At 35.4% G+C, this 13279-nt stretch overlaps 1 protein-coding gene across 2 annotated transcripts; it reads left to right on the forward strand.

The window, feature by feature from the left end:
- The first annotated feature begins 354 nt into the window (after window positions 1-354).
- ccdc61 (coiled-coil domain containing 61) lies at window positions 355-12520 on the forward strand. 2 transcript variants are annotated; one of them, XM_052103985.1, is made up of 13 exons: window positions 355-677; window positions 1205-1365; window positions 1458-1540; window positions 4741-4901; window positions 4978-5130; window positions 5778-5979; window positions 6126-6208; window positions 6301-6524; window positions 9531-9609; window positions 9979-10182; window positions 10743-10776; window positions 10941-10989; window positions 11095-12520. In XM_052103985.1, exons 2-13 carry the CDS (start codon window positions 1218-1220, stop codon window positions 11187-11189), a joined length of 1515 nt encoding a protein of 504 aa, XP_051959945.1. In that variant the 5' UTR covers window positions 355-677; window positions 1205-1217; the 3' UTR covers window positions 11190-12520. The 2 variants fall into 2 exon arrangements, with proteins under 2 accessions (XP_051959945.1, XP_051959946.1); XM_052103986.1 differs by lacking the exon at window positions 355-677 and adding an exon at window positions 700-978.
- Window positions 12521-13279: the final 759 nt, after the last annotated feature.

The raw sequence follows: 13279 nt of genomic DNA on the forward strand, positions 1-13279 counted from the left end.
TTTAAATACTGTGATTAAATTAAATTGACTTTCCTTGTATTATATTTCATCATAATATTCACCATTTCTCTGACTTTGAAATGCAGCAAAACTGCAAGAATTCTGTATTAATAGTTCACACTTATGGACTGAAGTCTTTATATTTTAAAGGGATCATTCACCCAAAAATTAAAATTCTGAAAAATCATTAACTCACCCTTATGCCTTCCCAGATATGTATGACTTTTTTTATTCTCCTGAACACAAAGTTTTTAGAAGAATAGCTCTTTTTTTTTATTCTCTCTCTAAGAACCAAGATTTTTAAATTTTGTCTTTTTTGGTGAATTATCCCTTTAACGCTTCGACTCTTGACTCGAAAACGTCCTTTGGGTGTGCGAAGAGTTGGCCGAGGGGCGGTGCCACAGTGAAATCTTTCCGTATGATTGACAAGCACACTAGCCAATAGCATTCCTACATCTATACGAGTTGACCAATGTAACTAGTTGGGGTCGGGAGTTTTAAATTCCCGGTCATTGAGCCGCTGTTTTCAGATGTTCGAGCACCGTAACATTCTGTTTACCGAATAACGTTAAGAGTTAACATTTTTATTCTGGTTTATATTTTTTTAGTACGACGTTTTAAATGCAAGTTTTAACAGTACAGCTCTTGCCTGCCTAGTGCTTTTTCACCAGTAACGGGTATGTTGCTAGCGTGCTAGTTCTTTATGGACTAAGAGACATCTATCGTGACACATTCACTAACACGTATTTATCATCCCGTGAGCTAATGATCCTCTGCAGTCTATGAAACCATCATGCTGTAGTCTTTACATGCTAATTATTTGAAATCGTTATTATGGAACTAACCCTGCACTGTCAGTTTGTTAGCTTAGAAGCTGAGTTATTTACTAGTTTTCGTCTATTGGATTTTGAGTCATGAATGAAGTAATGTGGCTTCAGCTCGAGGCGTATTTGACATGGGACAACATCAACAATAACTGTTAAGTCAGACTGTCTTGTTCAAGTGACTATTGATTTGATAACACAGTATGATTGCACTCTACTGTATATAATGTTATGATCTATCTATCAGCAGTTAATTTTTATCAGCCACCTAAAGTGTTTTCATTTTGAAATATCATTTTATGGACCTCACAAATGTGTTCATCAGTCAATATAAACTACTGTATAAATATTATTGTAACCAGTGCAATGATTTCTTATAGGCTGTCAGACGAGATGGAGGTTGGCACAGTAGTGCAGAATGAAATGAAATTTCGGGGGGCTGAATTTGCTGTCAAGGTCGAGCTGGCGGAGCGGGTACTAATGGTAGAGATTTCAGATGTGGTTACAGCAGACCAATGGAGAGGAGAGTTTGATCCTGCTTGTAAGTGATGCTTTGAAACTTAACTTTACATTCTGTTTTTACCTTAAATATTCAATTGTTTTCTCTCAATCCCTTTGTTTTTATAAAATTAGATATTGAAGACTTGACCCGTAAAACTGGAAATTTTAAACAGTTTCCTGTATTCTGCAGCATGCTAGAGTCTGCAGTCAACAAGGTAGGTCCGAAGGGCTTCCAGCTCCATTTAAAGGGATGGTTCAATGAAAATCAAAATGCTGTCATCTTTTACACACCCTCATGTTGTTCCAAAACCAGGTGACTGACCTACTTCCATGAATCAACAAGTTAAAGGGATATTTCATCCAAAAATTAAAATTCTCTTATCATTTACTCATTTACCTCATGCCATCCCAGATGTGTATGACTTTCTTTCTTCAGCAGAACACAAAGATTTTTATAAGAATATCTCCGCTTTGTAGGTCCATACAATGCAAGTTATTGGTGATCAGCACTTTAACCCTCAATTTAATAAGTTACTTAGAGGTCCATAGAGGACAGTAATGTCTGCGTCAAAAACTATTTATATATTAATAGTATTTTCCAATTTCAATGAGTTAATTTTTTGTAACCAACATCAGTCTCTGATCATAACTACCAAATATTCATTAATTTTCAGGATTTTAACCTTTTAAATGCCAGTTTGTTCATTTAATGCCACTGTTGTTTTTATGAGAAAAAAAAACGGGGCGCTGTCCTTTTCTGCATATGCCCGCCCCTGTCAGCCCACTGGGAAAATGCCTGGTATGCCAGATTAACAATCCAGCCCTGACTGTAGGAGAGAGCACTTAAAACACTTGTACATCTGTACCTGATGTGTGTGCTTTGCTTGCACATGAGCATCTACAAAATAAAATTAAACACAATAATTAATTTTGATCAAATTAAAATTGTATTTGTAACACAAGTAACAACAGAACAGAAGTTATAATTCTATAGCTAAAGAGTAATTGCTTGAGAAATAAAGAGTAATTCCTTGCATCACTTCATAAAGTGATCAAATGCAATCTGATTCTAATTATTAGAATTATTAGAGAGTAGCAGATCTATATGTTCTTGCAGTGCCACTGAATGGATGTCAAAAAGATACAAATGTGAATAAATAAGCATAACATTCTGTATAATAATCATCACTGTTCCATTATAAGAGTTCTTTGTGAGTGAAATACCCTATCTTTTATTTACATGTAGGGCCTACAGAAGCATATCATAGAGCACAAATTATGATTAAAACTTGCATAATATTAAGTGTACAATATAAATATTATGCATTGTGGCAATCTAGTAGTTTCTAGACATTTCTTTTAATTATTACAGTGATTTGGCCCCCAACCAAAAAGGTTTGGACACTTACTAAGGTAATGCGAGAGACTGCATAAACTTGGTCCTGTCATAGTGTTGGGTGTATCCAATTACAAAGATATATTCATTTCTGTAATCTAATTACTTTTTACTTATAAGTAATAATAAATATAAGTAGTAGCGCATTACATTTAACCCTATAATGCCGTGTGTGTATCAAATACGATACACAACATTTGAAGGCTCCTGTTTCACTCTGTTCAAGCTGATGAGCCAAATTACCTATGGTTTCACACCTTTATTGCACCATCTAGTGGTTATTCATGAACATTTTGTTTTAATGTTTTAAATCGGTCAGTTAAAAAAATGGCGGCAGACTTGGGAGGTGTTGTAATAAATAGCAGCTTATTTTAAAAGTTCAAGATAGTTCAAATAAATAAAGTTATTGATATTTTTTGACTATAAATGTTATAAAAGTAGCTTATTGTTTTCTTCAAAGCACTATGTTTAAATTAATACATTTCTTTGTTGAAATTATGTGTATGACACTTGATACATTAGAATTAAAAATGCCATTAGCACTCTGTTAATCTTTACAAAGTGTTATATTTACAATAATATTGTTCTTTCCTCTTGAAAGACTAAATATTAAACTTTGTAATCATTTTAAAATCTATAAGGAAATTATAATATATGTTTTTAGAGGGCAAAAGGTATCTCTGATTGCAATTATGACAAATTTGAAATATGACATGCTGTAATAGACAAATAAATGATATAAATACTAAGACAAATATTAATTATTTGCATGCCTCTACATCCTTTAATTATGTAGAAAAAGAAACAGGACAGTCAAAATATTATAAGGAAGATTACTGAAATAAAACATATATACACACACACACACATACATTGGCGGCCAATGGTTTGGAATAATGTACAGATTTTGCTGTTTCAGAAGGAAATATTGGTATTTTAATTCACCAAAGTGCTATTCAACTGATCACAAAGTATAGTCAGAACATTACTGATGTAAAAATAGCACCATCACTATTTGAAAAAGTTATTTTTTATCTAATCTAGACAGAGCCCATTTCCAGCAGCCATCACCCCAACACCTTATCCTTGAGTAATCATGCTAAATTGTTAATTTGGTACTAGAAAACCACTTACCATTATATCAAACACAGCTGAAAGCTATTTGGTTCATTAAATTAAGCATAACATTGTCTTTGTTTTTGTTTTTGAGTTGTCACAGTATGCAATAGACTGGAATGTCTTAAGGTCAATATTAGGTCAAAATGGCAAAAAAAAAGAAACCACTTTCTCTAGAAACTCATCAGTCAATTATTGTTTTGAGGAATGAAAGCTATTCAATGCTTGAAATTGCCAAAAAGAATGAAGATTTAATACAAAGGTGTACACTACAGTCTTCAAAGACACAGAACAACTGGCTCTAACAAGGACAGAAAGAGATGTGGAAGTCCAGATTTACAAATAAACAAGAGGATAAGTACAGCAGAGTCTCCAGTTTGAGAAATAGACACCTCTCATGTCATCAGCTGACAGCTTCATTGAATTCTACCCACTCAAGACTCAGTTTCATGTACAACAGTAAAGAGAAGACTCAGGGGTGCAGACCTTATGGGAAGAATTGCAAAGAAAAAGCCACTTTTGAAACAAAAAGAAAATGTTAGAGTGGGCAAAGAAACACAGAGATTGGACAACAGATGATTGGAAAAGAGTGTTATGGATCTTAACCCCATTGAGCTTTTGTGGGATCAGTTAGACTGTAAGGTGCGTGAGAATTGCCCGACAAGACAGCCACATCTATGGCAAATGCTACTGAATTAAATTTTTTGGTTGAACTACCTTTTAAAGGCAGTATGTCACAGTCACTATTCACATTCATCACATCTTTATTCCACACCAACAACTATTCCTTTCACTTGTGCATATTTGAGAACCTAATTAAATATGAATGTGAAGTAACTGATCAGTTTAAGCTATGTTATTAATATTCACATATACAGACATCGTTTTGATTGTCCTTTGCAGTCCAGTGAATCTGTGACCCTTGACCTCTTGACCTATTCAGACCTTGAGCTTCTGCGGAACAGAAAGTCAGGTGTCGTTGGCCGCCCTCGTGTTCAGCCCCAATCCCCTGCTCTCAGTGCTAAGAGATACCTCATCCTCATCTACACTGTAGAGTTTGACAGGTCTGTGTGGCTTTGATCACTCTTTGTTGTGATCACTTTTAAAAAAACTTTTTAAAGGGTTTTATTTTTTGTGTAGGATACACTATCCTCTTCCACTTCCATATCTTGGGAAACCTGATCCAGCAGAGCTGCAGAAAGAGATTCGAGCTCTGAGATCTGAGCTGAAAGCACTGGTACGGAGAGGAGAGCACAACGTGTCAGACCAGGAAACACGCAGGCTACGTGCAGAGTTAGTTCTTACTTATGTGATATGTTAAAGATTTATTTTGAGTTTCAATTATTTGAATTGATTACAGAGAACCAAATTCAAATTTTTAATTCTGAAAAATGTGAGAATCAGTTAAGGGTCTGCATATTTTTGAAAGGCACTGTATATACAGTGGGGTTCAAAAAGTCTAAATCCACAATAAAAATATGGGATTCAAAGTGTAATTCTAAACTGGAAATTTTGGATTTTAAAGTTTTAAAATGAATGAGAAATATTTAAGATTCAGCATATGTTTAAGTATTTAAGATTTCAAGGCATTCCTTTGTACAAAAAGTCAGATTTCCTCTTCAGGACAATCTCATATGCTGGTTAGACATGGATGATTGGGTTTTGCACAAACTTGTATACTAAGAAATTGTGATGTTCATTTTAATGTTATTAAACCTTTCACTCAAATTAATGAAAAATGCTAAATATATGCATTTTCACTAAAGTTCTCTAAAGACTTTTGAACCACACTGTATGCTTGGATTGACATGATATTCTATAAATGAAATCTTCAGTATTCTTTGATGAGATCAAAAAATATTCTACATTACACCTACAAAATTTGAAATGTTAAATGGAAGATTTCTTCTAACAAATTATTTTCAAATGCTCCTCATCAGATTGGCTTTAGTGAGAGATGAAAAGGAAGCTTTGGCCAAGGCTCTGGATCGTTTACAGATGGTTGGTGCCAGTTCCACACCTGGGGCTCATGGGCTCAGAGAGGTAGTGCACAGCCTAGGGGAACAGCTGCTGCAGGAAAGGGCAAAAAGCCAACGTTCAGCTAGCAAGAGGGGCCAGGAACAGCGCCTCCTACTGGAACAGGTGTGTCCAAGCCAATTATTGTTAAATGGCCATTAGATAAACAGATGGACCTAGAAAGCTGCGGGCAATGGGATAATTGTAAAAGCATGGAAATGCCAGTATGTACCTCGTTATTAACCACTTCTCTGATTCACTCTCATTGGTAGCTGGAGGAACTCAAAGCTTCAGAGCGAGGTCTTCGGATACGTGTCAAAAGTTTGACTACCGAGTTGGCCTTGCTACGTCGTGGGTGAGTAAAACGGATTTCCATCTAATTTCTCATTGCACTTCAACAATATGTATTGGTACACCTTAATGATCTCCTTTCCTCCATTTTAACAGTCGGGTAACTCCAGTCATATCTGGTCGAAGGGGATTTAGAAGTGATGGGGAGGTTCATCTGTCTTTATCCAGAGAGTGCAGTTTGACCCGTGTAGGGGTGAGAGCTCGATCGAGCTCGAGGGAGAGGATGGAGGATAGGAGCAGGAGGTCAGAGGAGAGAGTGAGGAGGGCAGATTCTTCAGGGTCTCGGAACTGCATCTCAAGACCCTCACCATCTCCAACAGGTAAATTTGTGAAATAAGGTCATGAAAAAGTCAGGATATGAGCCCCTCTTTTAGCATCAAGGCTGATGTGTGTAATCAATCACAGGATATGAAATGTTTTACTAGTTAGAATGGTAATTCTTGATATCAGGAATGTACTTACTAGTAGTGAAAACGCACACTTTTGGATATCCGTAATTACATTTGAAATAGTCAAAATTCTTGATATCAAAAATTACATAATCACTCACAGGAATACACATTCTTGATATCAAAAATTGAATTTAAACTAGTAAAAAGTATAATTATTGATATTTGTAACTGCATTTTCACTTGTAGAAATTTAAGAATCTCTCATTCACCCCCATTAAAAATGCAAATACAGATATCAAAACTATATTTCTTACTAATTGAAATTCCAATTTCACAAATCAGCAATGTACTTACTAGTAAAAATTATTGTTTTTGCTATCAATAATTACATTGTTACTAGTGTGAGTGTATTCTTGAGATAATTTTTTTTTATTACAACTGGTAAAAATGCTGATTTTTGATATCAGTAATTTTGGTTTTCACTAGTACAATGTTAATTTCGTATATCTTTAATGCGATTGTTGCCTTTTTAGATATTATTAATTAATTACCCTACAATTTATTGGTATCCAAAATACATGATCAGATATCTGAAATACCAAATCTAACATGATGAAATACATTTCCTGATATAGCAAATTTGCATTTTCATCAGTTGTAATTCAATTGTTGATATCAGGAATGGATATTTACAATAGTAACAATGTAATAATGGATATCAGAAACGTACATTTTTACTAATAAGAAGTATATTGCTGATACGTGATATTGGAATTAGTAAGAAATACATTTTTGTAATTGCATTTTGAATGGGAGTCAATGAGAGATCACTGTGAAATTGTACTAGTGAAAATGTAGTTACATATATCAAGAATGACCGTTTTTACTAGTTGAAATTCTTTTTTTTATATTAGAGATGCACCTATCGACCGGCCAGGGACCAGAATTAGCCGATTTTCCGCATGCTCGGCCGGACCGGTGACCGGCCGGTCAGCCTCACGTCTTTCCGATTCCAAGCCGGTCCGTTTTGTTGCCAGCAGCGCAGGCAATAACGTCGCAGCCGCACGTAAACATGTCATGGGCGTGAAAGATCATCACTGTGAGTGAAGAATACATAAAGTTCGAAATGTGTAATAATTGTAAGACCAAAGTAAACCGTGGGGGAACAACCACAATAACTTTCGGAACAACAAACCTAATTAGACATTTATAACACCATCACCCAGCTGAAAATGCCCATTTTAAAAAAGAAGCTAAAAAGGGAAAGCGGCTAAAGCTAGCCAGAGCTCAGAGACAGTCACAAGTCAGCAGCCTCTCCTATTATTCTTTGGTATGAGCAACGAAAAGACCAAAGCAATTACGAGGAAAATGATTGAATTCATGGCCCTGGATGACCAGCTGTTCTCCATAGTTGAGGACAGAGTGTTCAGAAATCGGATAAATTTCCTTGATACAGAGTAGGTGGTTATTTTCCGACGTCGCGTTGCCCGAGTTGTTTAATCTCATGTCATGTCACACATGCCGCCTGTTATCTGTCAACATTTGGGTACACAAATCTGGGAGAGGGGAAGTGGGGTGCTGGATGGCAGAGGCAGGCTAAATATTATACAAATTGTGCGTTGTGATTTTAATGTGCTGAGTAACGTAATTTTTCCTTACCTTGTCCGATATTAAAATCAGTGCGACACACTTTGCAAAAGGCGTGGGCATTGTCGATATCGCTTCGGGATAAGAAATTAAATTCTTCCATCCAGCTGTTGTTAAATGTACATGTATATTTTGTTTTTTTCACCGGAGCACCAGCTGAGTCTTCTCCTCCCCCTCTACCAGTGATGCTTGATTTAACATCCCGTGTCTACTACCTGCGCAGATATCAACAGTGCAACTGGGTTGTAGGTTGCCAGGTTGAGGTCATAAATGATTTGTAATTTGTATGATGTGTCGATTATGTGAGTAGGATGCGTTTCATTCAAGATCTGGCAACTGGACCACCTTGGAATAATATATTGATGTGATTATTCATATAACGTGGTTTGGGCGATACAAATTACGGGAGTTTTTTTGGGAGAAATAACAAAACGGGAGACTCCCGGGAAAACCTGGAGTGTTGACAGGTATGGTTACAAGCCGTTCCCAAAGCAGTGCTCAGTTTTACAACTGATATTTGTACATCTAACGTAAGTTGAGCATATTGGACACTTCTGGATCTTTGGAATTGTTTTGTTAGACGAGTAATAAAGAGAAAAAGGTCCATTTTATAAAAATAGTGGAAAATGACATCTGTTATATAAAGCAACTCATTTGCAGTTAATTGTTATTTCTACCTCTTTCCAGTCACAGAGCTCTTTATTTTGAGAGTTGTTTAAGTGAGAGAAGATCCTGTAACTTAGTGCAGTTTGGGGGAAATTGTCATGTTTAATAATTAATTTTATTATGAAAATAAAATGTTGCATTGAAGAAAGGTAGATTTTGTTTGTATATGCGGTCAATAATAGTTCTTAGAAAGAAAATCGGAAAAAAACGGTATCGGCAGGTCACACTTGCAAGAAATCGGAATCGGCCAAGAAAATTGCAATCGGTGCATCTCTAATTTATATTAAGAATGTGTATTTCTGTTAATGATGAAATATCTTTACATCAAGCATTAACATCTTTTCAAGTTCAAATGTAATTACTGATATCAAATATTTTCACTAGTAGTAATTCCAGTCCATATATCAAGAATTAGAAATGAACTTGTGAAAATGTAATTGTGAAGATCAACATTTCATATCCTGTGAATGATAAAAAGTCAATTCTGCTTGCCATTGGGGGAGTTTTTTTTTTTTATCTGTTTGTAAACGATAATACATTTTGAATTCTATGTGGTAATCCAAGTGGTGCAGGAATTATACATTCAAGGGTCAACAAATTAGAATTAATTCTTCTTGACAGGGTCACATGTGCCTCGGTTTGATCCCACGGCCTTCATACAGGACCGGCAACGGCGCCAAAGAGAGGCAGAGATGAAAAAGTAAGACTCTTTCACCTTTTTAAAGTGTTTTTTGGTGCCTATTCAGTGTATTTTCTGATTTATTTATTTTTGTTGTTGTTTTATTGGTTTTCTTTTTTCTACAAGCATTGCCTTCTCTGTGAGCAGAAATACAGTTTACTTTGAAAGGTGTGAACTAAAAGCTCTCATTGTGATGTCCATGATTCCATATTTTTTGATAATCATTGATTATCAGTCATGAATTTGGCACATTAAAGCAACGCTTCTGTTTAAGGCCTGATGCTAAAAGTCTGACTGAGGTTTGGTTGGAAAAATATATACAGTATTTATGCAACTGGCCTGTTTCAGACCTTCACAGACATACATGAGGTCTGCTTTTGTTTCCAACAGTCAGAGGAAGATTAGAAGGGACATGTTGGCTTCACCATCTCTGATGGAAAGAGGGCATTCCTGGTCCAGAAATCCTGTTCCTCAGCTGATGAGAGGAGGAAGTGCTGGCAGGGGGAGGAGTGTGTCTGTGGAAAGCAGGAGTCGATGCTCTTCTGAAGGATCTGTTGCTGAGTTTGAAAAGCTTGCTAAGCCTCTAAATAGCAGGCAAGTTGTTTCTTATCGAAGGAATTACATGTTGGTCAGTTGTTTACTTTTTATGTAAGCTAACTTATGATTTAAAAAATATTCAAGGGAAATATTACCTGACTTCATCAGTTCAAACTGATGTCAAAAAACAGTTTAAAGGGTCCATGTTTTAGACTTTTGTGCAAGGCAAACAAGACAAAAAACATTGAAATAAAACTGAAGTGGAGCCGCACACTGTTTTACTATTACCTTTTATTATTTTAAAAACAACAGCAACATTTCGATCAGTATGATCTTCGTCTTAATTGTTACCCAAGGTTTCTAGCACAAAAACAATTAAAATTTTACATGAGCTTTACATGACAAAATTGCCCTTTTTTTAATTAAACAGTCCTATTTTTGCTACTATACCATTAAGACTTTTTCTTTAAGATATGCAAATTCTGTAAAATTAGTTACACAACCACCACCAAGTGGCTAAATACTGAATTCATAAGAAAATATGTAAACTTGTGCATGTGCCTGTGGTTCTATAATGAGCTGTTCATTTATAATGTGTTTTGTTTTGTTTTTTGCAGGGGAAGGAAACTGGTGTGTAATGGTCCAGCTGTGGTGAGTAGCAATGTAGAGTTTTAAATTGTCTAGGTGTAAGTTTTTAAATAAGGTTACAATCATTATGATGGAAAAACCCATTTCACAGTATATCTCAGAATTTCGGCAATTTTAGGCCTAAAATAATTCTGAAGCATCTTAGCGGAGTCATGTTTTCCTTCTAGACCAGAGGAAGACACTTAAACAAAAAGGCACAAAGGATAAGGGCTGCAGGTACATCACAATGTCCCACATTTTTCTATATACATTTGCGTTAAAATAACAAAGAGTATATATGTAAAAATGTAAATTTTAGCTTGACATATTTTTCTTTCACAGACACATCTATTGACACAGGTGCTGACCTGTCAGAGATTGACGCTCGTCTTCAGGCCCTTCAGGACTACATGCAGGACCTTGACACTGGGCGCTGACTTTTCTGATTGGATTCAGATGTCAATTTAGGCATTTTGCACAAGCTAATACGGAGACTGAATAACATGGACAATTATTAATTGTACAACATAATTCAAACACTGTGTACAGATGTATCTGTAACATGTAGCTATTTTTACATGAAAATACAAAGAAACTCTCATGCCATTTATATTCTTTATCTCTAATGTAACTTTTGGACTAGTTTTATGAAATGCAATGACATTTGGTTTTGTAAAGGGGGCTCTTTAGACTGTTGCCATATCAGACTTGAAGTAAATCAGAAGTGTCCAAAAGTATGACCTCAGGATATTATGTTGATATATATATTCCTGTGTGTATTTTATGAATGTGTTTGTTGACCATTATTTTGTTTTATGTATGTTTTAGCTGCTCTTCCATTTGTATGTTTGTGAGATTCTGAAAAACTGTTTATATATATATATATATATATATATATATATATATATATATATATATATAAAGGATTTTGCTCTTCATTGCCATGCAAAAAATGTATCTGATATACCACAATTTTATATAATTTTTATAATCCATCTAGCTCAGCTTGTAGAGCATAGCACCAGCAACACCAAGCTTTTGGGTTTGATTACTGATAAAATGTAAGCCTTGAGCACACAAGGTTGCGTTTGTTAAAAGCATCTGCCAAATGTGTATATGATGCAAATATTTCTATTATAACATCAAGTTTTTACCATTTAATGTATGCTATTTCTGTCAGTCCATGTCGCTCATTTGTTTAATGTGATACAACAAAAAATCTTGTATATAGAATGCCAAAGGTAAAAACACTGTAGATTGACTATAGAAGAGGATTACTGAACCTTTAAACCCTTCGTGATAAAAACATGGGCATAGATTTATTGTGGTTGTCTGTAGATGGACACATCTGCTATAATGTAATAAAAAGCATATTAAGATTTTGAACAACATGAGGTTAAGTAAATGATAACAGAATTTTAATTTATGGGTGAACTTTAGCTTTACTCATTCATATATGACACATTCATATGCCTTATTCATATGACGAAACGGCTGTCAACCTCACTTTTTTCCACATCACTCCACCTCCTGTATCTTGTCCATTTTTTGGAGTTGTGCCACACCTCTTAACTATTCCTCGATCTCTCTCTTATAAATAGTGTTACAAAAAAGTACCAAATGTTTAAAGGCCATTAGAGACCCTGATTATGTGGTTTATTTTTTTCCACTTACAAAAATAATTTTTTTATTATTTCATTATCTGTATAAGTTTACTATCACAATGATATCTGTTTCTTTGTTTATCACAAGATTAATTAGTACTCTAATCACACAAATAAATACTATATCATGTTGATTTTCTGTGCAACAATGAATTCTCAACATTGTTGAATTATCAGTATCCCATATGCGTGTACACATACAGTGAGGGGAAAAAAGTATTTGATCCCCTGCTGATTTTGTAAGTTTGCTGACAAACAAATGATCAGTCTATAATTTTAATGCTAGGTTAATTTGAACAGTGAGAGACAGAATAACAACCAAAAAAATCCATGTAAAAAATTTTATAAATTGAATTGCATTTTAATGAGGGAAATAAGTATTCGACCCCTTCTCATTCAGAGATTTCTGGCTCCCAGGTGTCTTTTATACAGGTAACGAGCTGAGATTAGCTGAGATCATTCAGAGATTAAAGGGAGTGCTCCTAATCTCAGCTTGTTACCTGTATAAAAGACACCTGTTAACAGAAGCAATCAATCAATCTGATTCCAAATGCTCCACCATGGCCAAGACCAAAGAGCTGTCCAAGGATGTCAGGGATAAGATTGTAAATCTACGCAAGGCTGGAATGGGCTACAAGACCATCGCCAAGCAGCTTGGTGAGAAGGTGACAACAGTTGGTGCGATTATTTGCAAATGGAAGAAACACAAAAGAACTGTCAATCTCCCTCGGTCTGGGGCTCCATACAAGATCTCACCACGTGGAGTTGCAATGATCATGAGAACGCTGAGGAATCAGCCCAGAACTACACCGGAGGATCTTGTCCATGATCTCAAGGCAGCTGGGACCATAGTCACCAAGAAA

Source organism: Xyrauchen texanus, chromosome 34 (genome assembly GCF_025860055.1).
Source record: "Xyrauchen texanus isolate HMW12.3.18 chromosome 34, RBS_HiC_50CHRs, whole genome shotgun sequence".
In the NCBI taxonomy this organism is placed as follows: Eukaryota; Metazoa; Chordata; class Actinopteri; order Cypriniformes; family Catostomidae; genus Xyrauchen; species Xyrauchen texanus.